General features: G+C 38.0%; 2 protein-coding genes and 1 long non-coding RNA gene across 3 annotated transcripts; 2 read left to right on the top strand and 1 right to left on the bottom strand.

The window, feature by feature from the left end:
- Positions 1-33: 33 nt before the first annotated feature.
- On the bottom strand, positions 34-5,186 carry ethe1 (ETHE1 persulfide dioxygenase). Its single transcript, XM_010776821.1, has 7 exons — positions 4,393-5,186; positions 2,793-2,937; positions 2,042-2,190; positions 1,669-1,798; positions 1,424-1,513; positions 580-696; positions 34-396 (listed from the first exon to the last, which is right to left on the bottom strand). Exons 1-7 carry the CDS (start codon positions 4,600-4,602, stop codon positions 350-352), a joined length of 888 nt encoding a protein of 295 aa, XP_010775123.1. The 5' UTR covers positions 4,603-5,186; the 3' UTR covers positions 34-349.
- LOC104950326 (transmembrane protease serine 6) lies at positions 5,011-11,507 on the top strand. The gene is made up of 8 exons (XM_010776826.1): positions 5,011-5,026; positions 6,920-7,012; positions 7,723-7,888; positions 8,679-8,857; positions 9,809-9,904; positions 10,408-10,550; positions 10,729-10,884; positions 11,434-11,507. Exons 1-8 carry the CDS (start codon positions 5,011-5,013, stop codon positions 11,485-11,487), a joined length of 903 nt encoding a protein of 300 aa, XP_010775128.1. The 3' UTR covers positions 11,488-11,507.
- On the top strand, positions 6,946-7,800 carry LOC104950322 (uncharacterized). The gene is made up of 3 exons (XR_798904.1): positions 6,946-7,012; positions 7,307-7,426; positions 7,723-7,800. It is a non-coding gene; the product is annotated as an uncharacterized lncRNA (long non-coding RNA).
- Positions 11,508-12,043: the final 536 nt, after the last annotated feature.

Below are 12,043 nucleotides of genomic sequence, written 5' to 3' on the forward strand. Positions count from 1 at the left end.
TGTCTTTGTATAAAAAAAAAGTACTTTTTCGGATAAAATAGAGCCGATTACATTTTTATTCTCTAAGCATTGTCATATTAACGTCAGCATCCAAATGGCGGTAACTTTTCAAATATACATCTTTAGATTAACATAAATATATACAATAAAGCACTTTAAGGTAAACAATTATTGATTAACGTATCTGTTTAGATTAAAAAATGTAGATGTTAATCATTTGCTATGTGGAACAGGCATTGTAATCCTTGCACAGACACTTGGCCAACAAAGCTGATTCTGATTTCATGATAGTATGATGGTTATGATAGTGATTCCTTGGTTAAAGTAGTTCCTCCCTTTTGCAGGACATTCAGACTTCCTGTACTCCACAAACCAGATTAGCAGGCACTGAAACATCTGCAAAGTAATAGAAAAACAAAACTGCTTCAGAAACAGTAGAATGTATGGTCACAAGCAACATCTTTAAATTCGGGTCTGTGCACTGAACAACCTTGAACATTTTTTTTTTGGCCCAGGAATTACAATGTATATCTTTACAGTACACGGGTTGAGGGTAAACTATAGAAAGAAATGTGATACCTATTTTGCTAGGCTTTGGGAGATTCAGGTTGTTCATGATGTTCACAAACTCATCCACGCTTTTGGTCAAGCGCGGGTTGAACCTGCGCTCTTCACCGACCGTAGACGCCGTCTGACCTGATACACAAAGACAAAAACCGCCCAATTCATCAGCATATTGAACCGTCGGATATTAGCTCATTAATCAGTATGCATTGAATATCATTTTTGAAATGAATATAATATACATAATACAACATATAAATCACCTATTCAATTACTATATTGTCATAGGTTGGGCTATTTAGCTGTATTTAGAGTCACTAAAAGTAGCCTCCCATTTACCAGGTGAAACATTAAAGTGATGGACTCTTGAAATGGGCTTTTCTACATAATGATTAACTTTAATTGTTGTATTTGAAGTAGATTGATATTAATACTTCTATACCTTTGAATTAAATGTATAGATGTTTTCAAGGGGAGTATTATGAGGTCGATGGAAGCCTGAGGAGCTATGGATTAGTACCTCATACAACCCAAATAAATAAATAAATATATTTAAGTAAGACTTTGAATGCAAGGCTATAAATAGAATATTTGTACACTGCTCTTATACAAGAAAAATATCAAAATGCTTCTTCCAACAATGTTAAAAGGTAAATTATTGTCAGGAACGACATGTCTGAAAATCTTGACCAATTTGCACTTGTATTTATACAAACACTCCTGTAACACTGTGTCTATCTGTACTGATTGCTACAGGTTTGAATATACTGGCAAAAGCTTTGAAAAGTAAATGTTCATAACCAGTGACTCTACAGTATGAGATGTGATAAAAACTTCAGTTGTGTGTTTTTCATCTAACCTAAGTAGTCATGTGCTGGGTAGACGAGGCACTGGTCTGGCAGAGTGAAGATCTTCTGATGGACCGATTCATAGAGCTTCTTCGCACAGCCTGAATTAGAAACAACAATTTGCAAAGATAAAAGCAACTCCAAAATAAAACCGTCACAATACTGACCTCTTGTGTTCATCTATAAGTATTACAACAATAACTGCTTTCTCTTTAGACCAGTGTGCAGGGAGAACTAATTGTAAGTGTATGTCTACCCTGCTGAAAGTCCGTCCTGCCACAGCCTCTGATGAGCAGAGCGTCTCCAGTAAAAGCCATGCTCTGATCGCCAGACACCAGCGACATGCAGCCATCAGTGTGTCCTGGTGTGTCTCTCACTGTCAGATACTACAGCGGGAGAGGAGACAAAGGCATGTGAACATTTGCTTACCAAGCCATTTTAAATTAAAAAGTCCAGTTCTTTACAGAGAAACAGATGATACATATCCAAAATACAATATCCAGAATACTGATACTTATCAAATCAAGATACAAAACACTACAAGCAATCAGTCCTCTTTCAATTTTTTTTGTATTAAGATTGTTTTGCACTGATTCCATGCAAGCAAAAAAGTAATACATTCTTCTCACATGTTTTCCAAAGGAGATCTTGTCTCCCTCTGACAGGAGCATGTCTGCTGAGGCACCACTGTATTTGGAGATTGCACTCTTCAGCCCAACCAATCTTTTCTTCATCAGCCCAGTGCTTGTGATGTGGTCGGCATGGCAGTGGGTGTTTACTATTAGAAAAAAGAAAATAGTAAAGGCTTCAACAGGGTTAGGAGATAAAATCATGGATACCTTGAATACAAGTCTGCGGCATACATTACTACCTTTAAAGGAGGTTATGTTTTTAAAAATTCATTTTGTCAACAGGATTACAGAAAGAAACACTGTCCCGATGTTCATTCAACTTAGCAGAATGGTGATGCATGGGGAAATGCATCACAATTTACAGTTCAGAAGTTTTAACATGAGTAACCCAGAATCTACAGAGTACAAGGCGCCTGGCTTATCCGAGTTTACAGTTTTGGGAAAATTGATGTTCACTTTGAGCATCCAGATTGTAGGTGAAGTTATTCCACGTGATAATAACCCTTTTCTTGAGCAAAGTTCCTCCTTACTTTGTGGAATAAGCAAAATGATCTAAAAAACGTTCCCTCATACCTCAACATACCTCATATGATTATGTTCAGTGTTAATGTATATATTTAAATAAATACATACTAAAAGAGAGGTTTGTTATGCTCAATGACAAGGTGGGACACCACATATTGAAAATGAGTTGGAATCTATGAAATAACACCATATCTCTTAGCCCAGCCTCAGAAAGTTAAGGTACCTGCCACTTTTACATTGAGTCCCAGTTCATGTATGAGCTTCAGGTCCCTGTCGATAGTCTCCAGTACAGGATCGATGAGGACTGCCTCCTTGGTCTCTGTGTCTGCCAGCAAGTAGGTGTAAGTGCTGCTCTCTGATTCAAACAACTAAAACAGGAAAAGGGTAAGGTTAGGACACAGGAGTGACTCAGCAAATCTTTACAATTAATGAGTGGTAATGAGGCACGTTCTCCACGTAGTGTGTGCTTGTAGATGTGGGAGATAGTGAGAAAGAACTACAGGAAGAACAGATTGTAGTTGGAAAGTTAGAAGTATTGATAGATATATCATTAGTGTTTGGAACTAAATGATACATGTTGTATATTTAAAAAACAAAAAATATCAACTTGACAAAACAATCTTAATTTGCTTGGTCTAGAATACTTTATTGTACTCACGTTTGTACTGAATATTCACATTTTATTTAACTTTGTTCTTTTAATCCACTATATCTAAGAGAGAAATATTGTTCTTTTTGAATCCACTATCATCTATGTTTGTGATGAACTAAAACTTAATGGGTTGAGAAAATGATCATACTTTTTGGGCAACTGTTTAAAAACCTTCTTGGATCAGCTTGAGAATGGTTTGTAACAAAGTTGAAAACTGCTCTTTTTTAACCTCACTCAAAGTTTTCAGTGTCATGTGGTTCTCATAGGATAGTGAGGCAGCATCTGACCATTTTATAGATTATTATGCTCAAATTAAAAACTACCCAAAAGCATATAAAGAAGCACATTATCACACAATCAACATATGAGGCAGCAGTATTATTAATCATCATATATATATATATATATATATATATAATGGTAAAACACTGACAGGTAACATTTTGCTGCCAAACATATCTATGTTCACGTTTCATACTTTAAGTGCCTTAGTGATAATACTTCCATAACTTAGGTTTTGAAGGCAGGACTTTTACTTTTACAGGAATATTTCCATTGTGTGTTATTAGTATGTGTACTAATGTAAGGATCTGAATACTTCTTTTAGCACTGTCTGGAGCTTTTGAACGTGTTTTTCGTCATTTTCAATTGAAATATAGATTGTTTGATACAGAGGTGAGCTTCACAAAAAGTAGGTAAGAGGACATTAAGTTGAGATTGTTTTGTCAACTAGCTGCAAACAAGGTAAATGATTAACAACTCCAAAGGTTATCTCTGCTGTAATTCTCTCTGAATTAGGCTGGACAGCAGGCACACCTTCATGTCCACTGCTGTGTTATTATGTTAGAACCATTGACGTTACATTACAGGACAGGATCAAGTTTGCAACGTTATTGCAACATTTTGAGCACATTAGAAAAGTCAAAGTGAGCCATGTCCCTACAACCCTCCGCAGACATGATCGTATAGTTTGGCTCCATTTTAATCACAACCCTGAATGCAAAAGGCAGTATCAGCAAAATAATGGAGCTCACAGCGAGCCAACTCCACCTAGCTCCCTTCCTTTAGCTACAAAAACAAACATTGCATTTAAAACCCTAGGCCTGCTTGATTAAAAAAAAAACAATTTACTGAAGAACAACATTGCAAAGTTATATTTATAATACCCTACTTGTCTGAACAGCAGTCCTTCGGTCAGCGCCATCCTGGAGCAGTATGATCTGCTGGTAGCTTTCAGCGGGTCGGTGACAGCACTCAAGCCGGGACATAAACGCCTAATCTCGGCCGCTGCGTAACTCGAACCCTCGGTGGTTGCTCTGAGGCGGAGGGTGAGAGCCAGAGCCCGTTGGACTGGTTTCACTCTGCTTATTACCGAGCACATTGTTATTCGCCGGTTATTTTTTCTGACTGCGTAACCCGATGATTATCTCAAGGAGGACATTCATGTATTTCATGTATTTCAAATAATCTGATAGGCTGTGAGGCTGTAGCCGCTTTATCCTCGAGCTAATGTCCAATTTCTACCAAGAAAACTCACTGCTCAAAGTCGTTTGAAAGCTTGTCTCTCACCTTGGAAGTAACCCAGAGACAATATTAGTGCTGCATAGTCAATAACTTTTACAGCGGCTGTAACTGGGGCTATAACCAATGTTTGTTGTTACTGAGCAATGTGGGTTAGTCCACTACAGTCCAGCAAATCAATTTCCTCCTCCACACCCAGATTAGATAAAAATTAACTAGTCTGCAAAGTCAGGTCATGTCGGTCTATTGCAGTGCACAATAATCAGCCATGCATGCTCACAAAGGCATGCACCCACACGCCACATATAGTCGTCTGCAGCGGTGGCCTACGTGACTGTTGGAATACTTTTATCAGGAAGTCTCATAACCCAAAACAAAACTGGTTACGATCACAGTGCAGCCATTAATGCTGTCACCTGACATGACCTGAGTGCTGTCACTACCATGGTCACTACCCGATCTGTACTGCGCATGTGCGAGATGGTCTGCCGGAGAACTCCGGACGGCAACTCAAGAAGGACACTTGACACAGTGGCTTTTGGCAAAACTGAAAAATAAAATTCGAGAGAAATGAGTTATTGTTATTACAACGTGACTTCACTATTATTTAACAACTCTTTTTATTGGGTACTTTTATTTGGGGTTAAGTACATAGACAGCTATAGCCTATGCCATACATTGTTGTATATATTCACAGTAAATATGTATTCAGTATGATAGCTGTCTAACAGAAGTTAAATTCATTTCTCACTTATTCTGACAATGTACGTAATTTTCTTCCGGAAGTGACGTAGGTGTTACTTTCACCTATGCATAATCCACTTTTTCATGTATTTTATTTCATGTATTTTATACATGTAATTCGCTTTGGATAAAAGCGTCAGCTAAATGCAATATAATGTAATACATAAACTTGTGTCCCCTCTGTGTAAAGAGATTCTGAAACTTTCAGGAAAAAAGATTTGCTCACATTTTGTCCTGATCTAAATATAAATATAAAAACCTGTCTGAAAATGAGCTGATCAGATTTTGGCCACTTTATGATGCCATAACGATTTGTTGGGCTTGTGTAACCATCAGCCAATCACCAACCAAGGTAACGGCCCCCGACCTTATCACCTGGATCTCCTCCAAGAGAAGGGGTTCCCAAACTTTTCAGCCCGCGACCTCCAAAATAACAGTGCCAGAGACTGGCGACCCCCTGTCGGACAGGGGGTCGCCAGTCTCTGGCACTGTTATTTTGGAGGTCGCGGGCTGAAAAGTTTGGGAACCCCTTCTCTTGGAGGAGATCCAGGTGATAAGGTCGNGTGTGCCTTGGCAGTCTGTTGTTTTGAGAAGTTACTTACAACACACCTTTTCTATTAAGTGTTTCATTTTCTCTTAGTTGTTGTTATTAATACAGTTCATTGTGTGCGTTTTATAAGTTAATGTTAACCCTCTATTAGCAGGAACTGTTCCAAATTATGCAATTATTTAAAGTGCCTATATTTAATTAGGAAACTCTGCCTCTCCCCTTGGCTTTATGGAGTGTCAACTCATTGTTAAGCTGTCTGATCAATACATGTACTTAACAGATACTTCTTCTAGGAGTTGGTAGAGACAATACATTATATTTCATTGCTGCAAAACAAATTTCTGAATCAAAAACCCATCCTTGATTGAGGAGCATGTTTTTGGAAATAAATAGAGTTTCAAGGTTACGACTTACGAGCACAAGTCTTTCAAGGATTCTACGGTTTTATTTGTCATCTGCATAATAGCAACAGACATGTTTTGGCAATCAAAATCTCAAGTCCCAGGCTCCTCCAACAATGCAACAAACAATACGCTTAACATATAAAAGAAAAATACTCAACATAGTGCCATTAAAACCTTAATTTGTTAAATGGTTTCTGCTTGACAATCTTTGTTTAGAAATAAACAAAATTACATAATTTTCTTGAAGCTTGTGTAGTTTATTTTCGTTTAAAGCTACAGACACAGAATCAGCACTTTTGAAACAGGGCTGAAACAGAGGGGATTATGGGATACTACAATGCATGATCTGTTTGGTATTCTGAGCCAAACACTTCAGAGACATGTCTTGTATATATCTGAGACCTATAATACATTGTTGAAAAAGAGTATTATAGGGGACCTTTAAAGATTTATCTCTTTGTCCATTTATCTTTTTGCAGATTCAGCGCCTCAAGCCTGTTCGTCTCGTGAGCTTCTACTGATCGTGATCTTCCCCATCATCATCAAACTGGTCATCACCTCTGCTCTCTTAGGTAACGTACTTCAAATTAAATAATGAGAAAATATGGGTTGAATGTGCCAGTTAATGTGTCCTCTTGGAAGCACTATCTTGAAAATTGAAATTATTTATTGGAAAAATCATCAACAAAAACTGCTTAGTCCATACATTGTGTCTTTATTTATAGACTCAGAGGTCATTTAAAATGTGGACAGGGAATGTATTTAATGGGAGTTTTGATAATTGGAGATCTGGGACAGTTTAATGATATCATGTCCAGGATACCTTTTCTTATCATGTCACTGTTGATCTTCTCTCTTGAAATCAGTCAAGTTCCTGGTGTTAAGTGAACCGCCTCCTCTCTGTGGCTTAAAAGGAAACTGCAGTGTCCCAACTCAGCCTTATCTGTCTAAGAATCCAGTGAATCAGACAGATAACATCACTGCAGGTACAAAATAATATATATTACACTGATTAAATGCTGTGGGGATTATAGTTTTAACGACATTCTTTATCCTCTGCAAATACATCTTGGACAGGAGATAATTGCACATTTGTCAGCTTTTTGGCATTTATGTCCATTGTTTTATTAGTCTTGTTATGGAAGGGGCATTCCTGCAATATTACTATAGTAATTCACTATAGTAGATTAATATGCTTCTGCTGAATTCAATGTTAAGAAGACTGGGAACATTACATCTTTGGCTCTTTTCAAATTTTATACATCCATTCTTTTCTTCCTAGATTGCACCGTTCTGGTCAGTGATGGCCGGCGTATTGTTGGGGGGGCGTTGGCGGTCAAGGAAAAGTGGGTGTGGCAGGTCAGCATGCAATGGAGAGGAAAACACGTCTGTGGAGGGGCCATCGTCTCCCCTCGCTGGGTCATCACTGCAGCTCACTGCTTTGTTGAGTAAGAGGTGGACATGGGACGGTGGTAGGAGAGATTGGGAAGCTCAGCGTTAGGTATCCAGTTGGTGCTACATCCTGTCTGCACGTACAGTCCTCAGTAGAGAGGAATCAATTCAAGACCAAATTAGTCAAGCCCAATTGAATTAGAAAATTCTCGTCTAATCAAGTAAACCGCAAGAGACGGGCATTTCAATTACCCACCAGTGAATTTTGCACAATTTGCACCAAGAATAGAGTGGTTTAATCATTGCAGTGCTTTCTGCAGGGGATTTCATTTAATTGGGAAAATCCATGCTCAGGCATTAAAAGCACCTGTTCAAATCGTTGGTAGTTCATTCAAATGTTTGTCCTGAAGCAATGCAAAGAATGGACAGCAACTTCGATTAACATGGCTGTAATTGGCAGTTATACAAAGTAATTCCCATATATATTGTATTAATATTTAAAGCAAAATTCATTCATCCATCCATTAGTTGTCAACTGTCAATTTTTCTGCCAATTATTTCTGTAATTAATGAATTGGCCTTAATTCTTTTATGGAAATATTAAAAGAAATTAGGAATGACAAAAACATAATAGTGTTTTGGGCTCACTCCCTTTGTGCCAATATCACAAACAACAAGAAAGGGATGATTTCAGTTGTTTGTATTAACAACAACCAGTGGTATCAAGACCAGAGAAAAACAGCACAATATCTCCCAGTATAAAGACAGAAATCGATCGTTGCACACTGGGGACACTTTATTTGACCTCAGAATAAGAACGTCCATGTCTTTGTTCTTTTTCTGCAGGAACAACATGCTGGAAGTGTCTGACTGGCTGGTGGTGGTGGACACAGTCAGCATCGCAGACGTCTCTCTGGGGGAACGTTACAGAGCTCTGCAGGTTCTTTATCACCCTCGGTTCAACAAATTGAACAACGACTATGACGTGGGCCTGCTGCGCACCATCACTGACATGGACATGAGAGGTGAGAGAAGAAGACTTTTAATGTAGGTAGCGCAAAAACACACCATGTTTGTATCTCTCAAATTCTGTAGGCAACATGTCTAAAATAGGCCTTGTTGGTAAGAAATGTTTTGATTCATATAATGTCTTGAATTTATGTTATAAGCCAAATTAGGCAGTTAAGGCTGCTGAAGTGCGATACCCTTTAATATTCTGACTTTACGGCTCAGAGTACTCAGTTTATTGCATGCTGTATTGGGTATTAACATTCTTTTTTTCCCCCGTATAAATAAATACAATTACAATTAAGGTAGAGTACCTCACCAACTTCCTTAAGATAGCTAGTTTCTTCTAAAATAATCTACCATAAAAAACATACTGTATGTTAAGGCTATCATTGAAAGAATGATCTACTCATGTTATTGTTTGCTAATTGTTTTCACCTTTAAATGGATGTGGCCTGAAAATGTGCACTACCTCGTGGTGGCATGTGCTCACATCACTTTGTTCGCCATCAATACATCTAGCTAAATACAACATTACATTTTACAGTAATTTGACAAATCACCGTTTTTTTTTAGTAAAAATTCTTCAAAAGGAATCTTGATACTAGTTAAATTGAACATTTAAACTTCCACAAACTATCTTTATACAGGTTTCAAATGAAAGTGAATTTAAAACACATAAATACAACCAATCTGTGTTGATAAATAATTTGCAACACTATTTGTGTGTTACGAAATATTGTACAGTCCAGCTAGCAATACTAACATTATAACACTTTTTAAAGCCCAGTTTAAAACAGTTGCTGTAATAATATGACATACTTTTAAAAATATAAAGAGATGTTTTACAGGGACTTGAGATGATATGGGCCAACAACCGCCATACAAGTGATAACCTTTGTATCTTTATTACTTTCCTTATAAATCTAAGATTATGTAACACTCTGATAACTGTGTGTTGTTTGCAGCTGGGGTGCGACCGGTCTGTTTACCCAGTCCGAGCGAGTCCTTTCCTCCTGGAGCGGCCTGTTGGATCACAGGCTGGGGATATATTCATGAGGGAGGTGTGTGAGTGACACTGACATGAACATTGTGGTTGTGCTTTTTTGTTTATTTTCACTGTAATAACTTACTACTATCAAAATATACTCTCAACTGACACCCTATGGGGAAGTTGTAGGCTCTGATGAAGCTCAACGACTTAAATTAGTTATCTTTAGTTAGCAGGGCAAACAAAAGTACCATGTGGGGGAAATGTGGTCAAAAGCCACTTGAGATGCAGTTTCCTTCTTGCGACGAGAAGTTTTGATAAAAATATTCTTGAGAAGAAAGTTGTATTTAAATGATGACATAATTAGAAAAGCAGACTTCATTCTTGCAATTTCCTTCTGGCATTTGAACGCTTGAAGCAGCTTTGTTAATGAGCGCGCTGCTAGCTGGCTAGTCTGTTTGAATAATTATCCAGAAATAATAGACATTTTCTTTGCCTCCCTTTGTTTTACAAACTCACACCACAGTCACTGCCTAATGTTTAATAACTATTTCTCTTCTTTCTGCTTTCTGTCAGGCTTTGTGTCAGATGAGCTAAGGCAGGCACAGGTCAAAGTCATAGCTCAACCGGTCTGTTCCCACCCGAGCGCCTATGGTAATTACCTAACTCCTCGGATGATTTGTGCTGGCACCATGGACGGAGGAGTGGACTCCTGTCAGGTACTTACCCTGTGGATAACATATCCATATAAACCTAGAGGAAACAGGTTGACGAAGAACATCTTTAACTTTACAATACATCGCCCGAACTTGCACCACTTCATACGCCATTTAATGTGCAAGCATTGTTCAAACTTAAGCATAAAATGTCGGATAAATGGTTATGTCCTGTTTGAAGGGGGACAGTGGTGGGCCCCTGGTGTGTGAGACAGCCAGTGGGGACTGGAGGCTGGCAGGCGTGGTGAGCTGGGGAGAGGGCTGCGGACGACGCAACAAACCAGGCGTCTACAGCAGAGTAACCCAACTGATCCCCTGGGTTAAAGGACATATAGAGGTACTGTGTAAAGTGATGTCTCTCACTGTATAAATGTGTCCTGTCAGTCAGACTTTGTTAAATGATTGTATAATTTAGTTAAAGCTGTGTCAAATAGATTTGATTTTTAATATGCGGCTCTCAGTTTTCATATAAAGCACATCAGCCTGGAAAACAATGTTTAACAAGCAACATTTATTGTTTTATGTTGACCCATGAAGTCAGGATGGAGAGCAATTTAAATATTTATTGCTTATTATCTGTGCTACCATAAAGCAGGACAAAGGGATCAAACAGGATCACCTTGTAACTCTTTGGAGTGTCATTTAAACAATAAAACCATATATCTTATGTGCTCATCCATGATAGTTTGATGCTCAAGTGGCAAAAGAAAAAAAGTTTCCTTCGTAACAAATAATGAGACTGTCAATAAACAAACAGTAAATACACGTATTCACCCAGTAAGGCATATACAGAGAGAGGCAGAAGGTACACAATTTCTTTATGGCAATATATAAAACTATATTTTAGGTTGATGCTGCATTTTCACTTCTCTATTTGTTGCCACAGGACAAACCAGAAGAATTGGAGGAGACCACGGCAGCCATTACCGACACCTCATAGAAACCAGACTCTTATAACTTGCAATAAAAAAACAAATCTCCTGTATCACTTTGATTATTTGGAATGCGAAAAATTACAAACAAAACAATGGTATTCTGGTAATAGGCTTAGAACATTTCCCACTCAGTAGGCCTACTGATCTTTTCCATAATGCTTTAACAAACAATCAACACCTTTAAGGGATCCTTACTAAAAAATTGTTTATTTGTAATATGTTTATAACAACCACAAAAGACAACTATGCATCAAGGTCATGTAATTTATTTATCATTTTCACAACAATTACAGTTGTATGCAATGAGAATCCTGGATTTGAGGATGATGATGATAATCTACAGAAAAAAATAGTGCTGATTCTCTGTCTGTTACTTTAGATGAAAATAAGGAGCCACTCCCCACGCCCCTCTGAGAGATAATTGGTTAAAAAGCACACAATGGTGCTCTAGGACAGGGGTTCCCAAAATGGGGGTCGCGAGATGATTACAAAATAAAAATGGAAAAGAAAAAATAAAAGAAATTATAAACGTTTGCATAGACAATCCACTAGCGCAGTGTT

This window comes from Notothenia coriiceps, unplaced genomic scaffold (assembly GCF_000735185.1).
Source record: "Notothenia coriiceps isolate Sejong01 unplaced genomic scaffold, NC01 NC01_scaffold00017393, whole genome shotgun sequence".
In the NCBI taxonomy this organism is placed as follows: Eukaryota; Metazoa; Chordata; class Actinopteri; order Perciformes; family Nototheniidae; genus Notothenia; species Notothenia coriiceps.

Bases quoted from the DNA above. Each gene is read 5' to 3' on its own strand.
- ethe1 (XM_010776821.1), bottom strand. From the start codon at position 4,602: ATGTGCTCGGTAATAAGCAGAGTGAAACCAGTCCAACGGGCTCTGGCT. The intron at 2,938-4,392 runs GTAGGGTATTAT...TTCCTGTTTTAG, and splicing joins AAGGACTGCTGTTCAGACAA to TTGTTTGAATCAGAGAGCAG. The intron at 2,191-2,792 runs GTACCTTAACTT...TTTTTCTAATAG, and splicing joins ACTCAATGTAAAAGTGGCAG to TAAACACCCACTGCCATGCC.
- LOC104950326 (XM_010776826.1), top strand. The intron at 7,889-8,678 runs GTAAGAGGTGGA...CTTTTTCTGCAG, and splicing joins GCAGCTCACTGCTTTGTTGA to GAACAACATGCTGGAAGTGT. The intron at 10,551-10,728 runs GTACTTACCCTG...TCCTGTTTGAAG, and splicing joins GAGGAGTGGACTCCTGTCAG to GGGGACAGTGGTGGGCCCCT.